We start from the raw sequence: 7747 nt of genomic DNA on the forward strand, positions 1-7747 counted from the left end.
AGGTGGGCATTATCCTTCTGCAGTGGAGCGAGAGAGGAAAATGAGGGGAGACGAAGAGACTCCCGCCTGATTAAAAACGCTTGTCGGAGAAGAGAGAAGAGAGAAGAGTAGCGTGCTGGGCAGGTGGGCAGACTAAAAAAAGATTATAATACAATAAATGAAAATAAGAGATGACTAAAAATAATCTAATCTGTTGATAAAATTTGAATGGCTGGTATGAAAGTAGAGTAGGTTCCTACTTTTCTCTTAGAAAAGCAACAGATATGGATCCCTCCACTCGAATAGTTCACTTATTTTTTTCTGCTCATTTTAGCTGGAAAATAAATGTGTGTTATAATCTAATTCATCAATCCAAGAAAGAATCTCATTTTAATTAGCAATTTGATTTCAATTCGTTTTATTTTTGATTCTTTTTTGTAAGGGTAGAAGTGTGTTTTAATTGAAGTTGCTAGCCTAGTTATAGTTAAAGTGTGGTACATCATACATCTTGTTTCTGATCTTTCTATTGACTTGAGCATTAGTAAAATATGTTGAAATGTTGTTTCTGATGAAGCAAGCTAGTGAAATGATATTTCTGATGTTGTTTTACTATTAATACAGCTGAGGGACTTCTTGGTGGAGCGTGGTCGTGCAGTTGATTCCTTACAGTAAGTTTCCATCCCACTTCTATTTCGTAGAGAGTTCTGGTTAAGAAGAGTATTTGTTGGAATTATGTTAGAGGGCCTGATAAACTACTAAATTTGGGAATTTATTCAAAGGGCTTATAACACCAAGTCTTTTTTTTTTTTTCAGAAGGTATATTATATTTTACAAATTTTTCATGCATGTCTCCCAAGTGCAATAGAAGTTTAAGCCATATGAACTGCTCATACCACATCATAAGCCAAAAATCTACCATGCAAGACATGAGTTGTTAACACATCTGGGTAGACTTAAACAGTTAAACACATGTAATTTCCTAGTAATATTTGGTTTTCAGTACCATAATCATGCTCAAGTACAACTAGTTAATTCAATGCACTTGCATTCAATAAGAAAAAACGATAATCTGTTACAACTACAAGGTATCAAAAAGCTTTAAGAGTTGTACCAGGAAAACAAAAACTAATTAGAGAGCCTATACATTCATTCTTTCTTTCTATGTTGAACTTAACAATTTCTGAGCCTATACAATTACAGCTTGGTTTTATTGGATGTTGAAGACTTTCAATATAGATATTAATTATCATTGACTGTACATTGATAGATTACATGGCTGGAAAGGGTAAGATGACAAGGTCACGTGGCACTACTTACCAAGCCTGTACGAGTGCTGGCGTACCAGAGGATGATGCTGAAGTCATCCCCTTCGATGTAGTCGAGGAAGCACCAGTACCAAGAGACAAGTCCAAAGGGCGAGGCCCTACCAAAACTAAACAACCCCCGAAGGATGATGAAGAGAAACCACTCATATGGCCTAGTGGACCCAAAGAAATCCACACTTCAGGACATAAAGGCCATCTGATGTCGACCTACCGACTGCTAATACATACTCACATGGAAGATCAACCCACATTAACCTTTAATGGAATTGATCGCACTAAAAAAAACGTGATTTACCGAGATTTCTTGGTAATGTCTCATTACAAACATTCTCTTTATTAATATGTTCTTGTTTAATTTAAATTAATCAGTACAATTCTTGACACAATCTGAATTTGAACTTGTTTATTTTTTTTTTGAGCAGACATGGTACCAGTGGGCTGAATGAGTGACTGACATTCCTAAAGCCCGCGGGATCCTGGAGGACACTGTTAATAAGATGTGGTTTAATTTTATGAGCACATTTCGTAGGAAATTAGCTCAGGATACTGCTAGTGAAGACCCAGCAAATTGGAAGAACCATGCGCCGGTTTGGTGCCTCCACCAACAGCGTTGGAATAAATACCTTGCCCTTTGGAGTGAAGAAATTTGGCAGGATTTGTGCCCTCAAAACAAAAAAAATCAGGGAAAGTCGAAAGTGGTCCATCATTTGGGCAACAAGTCCATTAAACTCACCGCAGCTGACATGGTTCTTTCTTCAACTCAAATTATTGCACTTGATGTATTGCACTTGATTTATTGTACAAAGAGTACTTGAGATGATCAACTCTATCATTAATATTAATGTACAAACAAATACATTTTGCAAGGAGCTATCCTCGCGAATAGTTTTCTGAGAGGAATTAACCTCGTGATTACCAAAAAACTATCCTCGCGAAAACCTAGCTGTCCTTGTGGTGATGTAACCTCACCAATTTTTTCCATTTAGGCTGATAGATATAGAAGATAACAACAATTTCCAGTAATGTTTGTACATGGAATAAGAGCAATAAAGGTTAAAATACCACTATGTATATGCTTTGGGTTTTAGACTCAACATTGTTATGCTATTGGATCCAAATATCCAATAGTCCGTGACAAATCCATAAGTTCCAACTTCAAATTGTTTCCTTCTTGACACTAAAGATATGCTTCTATTATGTACCTTATTTCAAATTCATGGACATACCTATTTGTCAAACAAACTAAGTCAGCGCCACATTAGCTTGAATAGAGCTCGACTAGAAAATGAGCAAATGGAAATAGAAAAACAATAAGCCCAGTTGGTTGTGGGCATAAGAAGAGCGACTTATCATTGCAGCAATCCACTCTTCTTCCCCCAACCAATAGCCAGAATGTATAAGATGACACAACCTCCAATTGTACCAAAAGTAGTGCCCCAAAATTTCATATGAGACATTTGAGCTTCTTCTGGAGTGGTAGGAGGGTTGTAGAGGGAGATGCCAATGTTCATGCCAAAGAGACCCACGACGACTACACCTGTAGTAATGACCACAGTTGCAGTAGATAGCATTACACCCATTTGTAGCAACTGGTTTTGCTTGTCATCTAGCATTATGTTGATATAGTCCTCCGTGTCATCCACGTACTCCCTCAACTATAATAATAAAATTCCATGTACTAGATTAATAGTGGAGTTAGTTTCAATCTTTGCTCCTATAAAACCTGACAATCTGCAAACCAATGCAGTCCAACAGAAAGAAAAAGTATTGCTAAAAGGTGAACCTTAAACACATTTCCTCTTTTTTTTTCCCCAGAAAATGATCAAGCTAAAACCCTTGTTTCTCATCCAGAGAAAACCATGTTCTTGTTAACATATTATCTCATCCAGACTCATTAATTGCTTCATGTAGCAATCCACGGCCCTCTAAAGATATCTAATTGCAATTGCATATGAATTGAGGGCAACAGATGGCATGAAGAAATTCCAGTAATGGAATGAAAAACAATATAATTCTTTTCCAAAACTCTAGCAAAAAGAGGAAGCACATACATGGGATAATTTGTTAAGAGTTCCATCAATCTGCACAAAATAAGCTTCTAAGAGCATCTCCAATTCTTCAATGTTAGGCTTGATGGCAGTAATGCCCCCGTTGCTGCTACCTGGATCTGATTGTATGTCTTCACCCCTAAAATATACATAACAGATTCTTATAAGCATTCTGTAATGTATTAGCCTAATAAAAAATAAATCTTTTAAAACAGACCTAATATCTTAGCATGCTTCTCATTTTGATCAGCAAATAACATCAACCACCATTTTAGGTACTTGAAAAAATCAACATATTCTTAAGTCTGATTGAAAGGTGCATTCAAATAACCTTCTGTGTGTTTTTGTTACAGAAAAAAACAGTGATATTCATTATCACCTGTAACCATTTCATTGCAGAAGCAATTATAAGCTTCTGAGTTAATGAATTGGTTTCTAATTTTCTACTTGGGCAATTTATGCATCTATTGACTTTGGTTCAAACAGCTAGATGTTATATATTGAAGCTATACAAAAATATCGAGTTCTATCAAGCTTGTCAGGCATTACATGTGAATACAAAGATCGAGGCATTTCGCAAAGACAACAAGAGAATGCAAATTGAAATGTTTTACCCAAGATAGAGATGGCCTAACCTGTTCCCTTCAGTTACGTCGTCGTCATCATCATCATCATCATCATCATTATCGATGTCATGATGATCCTTTCCGTCATGATTATGATCGTTCTCATGAATACGGGACAGAGATGACTCAAAAATGCGTTGATTCATGAGTTTCTCTGTGAGATACATCTCTGCCATATCCATGTCATCATCCAACAGGTGCTCCAGTTCATCCCTCACCTTTCCACCCCAATAAATCAAAATCAAAATCAAAAGAACTCAAGCATGCAACTTAATTCAAGGGATGAAAAAAAGGGAATCCTACATTGTGCCAGTCATCATTATTGTAAGGGTAGCTACCTCAAGTAATCCTATACATAAATTTTTGTTTAATGTTAGTTTCTATATGTCCAATGTCCTAATTACCATTCCCTTTAATTACAATCTGTCAATCCGATCCTTGTACACTTGCATCGCATTGTTACCCAGATAACCATCAATATGGCAATTTTTTTTATCTTTCCTTACCAGAAAGTGCTACAAATAGTAATAAAAAAAAAAATTACCTTCTGGACACGACCAGAGATAGCCACCAAGCGACTCTTGATTTGTCTGACGCGCTCTAGGTTAAGTGTGCTGATTTTTGAAGTCAACTCATCTAAAGCTGGATATGCTTCTTTTTCCAGAGTCAAAGTCTAACAAATAAGAGAAAAATTCAAATTGTTCTTGCCTGTACCAAACAAATTGGCGCAATTTAGACTTTTATTTAGTCATAAATAACTGATATCAGGCTTGACTAATACCATTCAAAAACTCTTAGAGATGGTTTAGTGGATTGAAATGAACTATGCGCTAATTTAACCCTCGAGCTTAAGCAGTCCAATATTTAACCTGTTTCAGCTGCAACTAGTCGCTCAATATTGGAAGGTATGCACCAAGAAGCCAAGAAAGGCCAAAATGAAACACTGGAATCAACTGGCCTAAGCAGGGTTCAGCCTGGTCCAAACTTATTCAAATTAAAGTTTGTTGTACACTAAAACTTGAAAGTTTGGAAAGCACCTCAGCTTCTAGACACCTACAAGCAGATTCCAGGCACACCTCCAGAGCTCTAAATTCAAAAGGAAGAACTTTCTTCATGCTTTGAACCTTGAGTAATGCCAGAGGTGGTGGTGCTGGTAGACTACTGTTCTCTCTAGCTGGAATGCTATTATTTTGTTCGGATGCCTCAAGTGCATCTCTCTGTCTTGCACCAGGTACAGCAATTCCGGGCGAGGTAGATGTTTCCTTTGTCAGAGCTTCTCCATCTAAGTCACTCTAGAAAAGAAAGGGCAAAAGCAAGTTATATAATTGGTGCTTAATGAGACTATAAACAGGGACAACACCTACGTGAGGCTTAACAATATTCATGAAAGCAAAAGGTTCCCCTAATAATGTAATAACCCCATACCAGTCTAACAACAACAACAGAAGGTAATCTACAATATCAGGACAAAATGACCAATAACCAGCAATTATATTTCTGAATTGAGTCAGACGTAATCCTATAGAAAAAAAAAATACACCAGTTGAACCTTGGTGAATTTCATTCATGTGTCCATTGTGTTTTAGACAAATCATGCCTGCAGACAAATGCTACATGCCCACTGGCATTGTACCAACGAGTAACAACCCAATTGAGATGATCTAATGGTAGTAGTATATATTTAAGTTGGTGATAATAAGACAATAAAAGATAAGAGAAACTCATGAATAAATGCATAACAATTACCGTTTGATTTGCCCCACCAGAATCCGAAATCCTGGCTTGTAATTCACGAACAAAAGGTGCCACCACTGGATCTTTAGAATTTGGGATTAACACCTCATGTGCAGTTATTACAGCCCTGAATCTCTCCAAATTCACCACAATCGCTCTTTCTCTTCCCAGTATAGACGAAGGATACGAGAGGTTAGGGTCGAGCACGCGCAGGTCACGCGCGGGAAGACCGGTACGGGCCATGACTTGGTGCTTTCCCACATCTTCCAGGCATGCGCCGCCAGATGACGAGACGACCAGCCACTCACGAGTTGCCGCCGCTGCCGCCTTGCGCCGGGTCCCTCCAGGCGGAGGAACGGCCTGTGCACGTGCGTGGGGGGTCTCCATAAATTAGGGTTAGATTAAGCCTTTTTAGGAAGGAGAGAACGCGAGAGTGAGAGAGAGAGAGGTGTTCTATCTATCTTTCGACTCACGAGTCACGACTGCCAATGCCAGGAAATGCGTATCATCTGCATCAACTCAAAAGAAATCTTTTGAGTTAATCAATCTCAACCGTCTAATTTTAAACGGAGCCAATCCGGATCCTGCTTATAAAATAGGGGTCTTTCAAAATTAGTGCAGATCTAGTTCGCACGAATCTTGAAATATATTGAACGATTGAGATTGATTAACTCAAAAGATTCCCTTTTGAGTTAATGCAGAGGATACGAATTCAATGCGAGGCTGGACAGAAGTTGTAACGCCCAACGGGAATATGGGGAATTGGGATCACCCCAGGTACCTGACTCAAGCAAATTGGAAACGGACGCCTTAGGATCGTTTTTTGAACTTGGCACGAATCGCAAAGCACAATTAATGCTGAAAATCCGCCATCTCCGAATAGGTACCCTTTCGAGTTAATCTGAACTGTCCGTTTCAATTTGCTTGAGTCAGGTACTCTACTGTATAAAACAAATTTAGTGCACATCTCCTGTGGTGGGTCCTGGACTGGCGGAATTCCTAATTAAATCCGAACCGTCCGATTTAAATCTGCACGAATATTAAATGGCATCAGACGTGGACCTGATTGGCCGGAAACTGATCGGACAGTCCGGAGCTAAACTCAAACGGAAAGTTAATGCAGAGAATTCTGGCTGTATTTTTATTTAGACTGTCAACGGAGATTTTGTTTCGTGATAAAAATCGGGTACAAATCTGCTGTGATTCCAAGGAAACGGAGCCTGCAATTCCAAATCCAACCATTCATTGCTCTTATACTCGAATCTCAAAAAAAGATAGTTTTTATGCACGATTAACTATTCATTTTTCGCGTGTTTAAATTATCTATCATAGCATATGGAAATATGAATCTAAATCGAGTGAGTCTATGGTACTATGCATATTACGATTTGGCACCGTGCTACGGCTCTATATTCGAGTTTTCAAATTCTAACGGTCGATCCGAACCGTTCATCTTGTTCTCCATATTAATATGTGTTTGGAGACCAAATTTTACATTTTTTGAAATTTTTCTACTATTTTTTTAGATTTATTGAAAATCACTGTTTTTGGATGGTCCAGAATTTTCAGATCAAGTGATTTTCTAAATATCTAAAAATATAGTAAAAAAATTTCAAAAAATGTAAAATTTGGTCTCCAAACACATATTAATATGGAGAACAAGATGAACGGTTCAGATCGACCGTTAAAATTTTAAAACTCGAATATAGAGCCGTAGCACGGTAACAACCCGTAATATGCATAGTACCATAGACTCACTCATCTAAATCTATAGCAGAGGAATCTTGTGATGTTACGTATGGACCTAAATTGGTAAGAGCCCAACAACAATAGTACTCCCTGGTGGAGTCACATATCATATATCATAAATTGGTAAGAGCCCAAAAATAGTAATTGATCCAATATTTATAAAAAAGTGAAGCTGGTACCATTAGCTGGAACAAAGCTAGTGTGTAACTTGCTTACTAGGAGAGCTTGATAAGTATAACATCAAAATTTATTGGATATACTTTATAAAATAAAGTCAAACTGTTGA

At 37.7% G+C, this 7747-nt stretch overlaps 1 protein-coding gene across 1 annotated transcript; it reads right to left on the reverse strand.

The window, feature by feature from the left end:
- Nucleotides 1-2450: 2450 nt before the first annotated feature.
- LOC144559470 (magnesium transporter MRS2-F-like) lies at nucleotides 2451-6181 on the reverse strand. Its single transcript, XM_078308494.1, has 6 exons — nucleotides 5725-6181; nucleotides 5016-5270; nucleotides 4523-4651; nucleotides 3988-4196; nucleotides 3356-3491; nucleotides 2451-2959 (listed from the first exon to the last, which is right to left on the reverse strand). The coding sequence occupies exons 1-6, from the start codon at nucleotides 6097-6099 to the stop codon at nucleotides 2654-2656; spliced, it is 1410 nt and encodes a 469-aa protein (XP_078164620.1). The 5' UTR covers nucleotides 6100-6181; the 3' UTR covers nucleotides 2451-2653.
- Nucleotides 6182-7747: the final 1566 nt, after the last annotated feature.

This window comes from Carex rostrata, chromosome 9 (genome assembly GCF_964058835.1).
Source record: "Carex rostrata chromosome 9, lpCarRost1.2, whole genome shotgun sequence".
NCBI classification, from domain to species: Eukaryota; Viridiplantae; Streptophyta; class Magnoliopsida; order Poales; family Cyperaceae; genus Carex; species Carex rostrata.

Coding starts and splice junctions, on each gene's coding strand:
- LOC144559470 (XM_078308494.1), bottom strand. CDS start 6,099: ATGGAGACCCCCCACGCACGTGCACAGGCCGTTCCTCCGCCTGGAGGG. Junction 5,271..5,724: donor CTGGTGGGGCAAATCAAACG/GTAATTGTTATG, acceptor TTTCTTTTCTAG/AGTGACTTAGATGGAGAAGC. Junction 2,960..3,355: donor CTCTTAACAAATTATCCCAT/GTATGTGCTTCC, acceptor TTATTATTATAG/TTGAGGGAGTACGTGGATGA.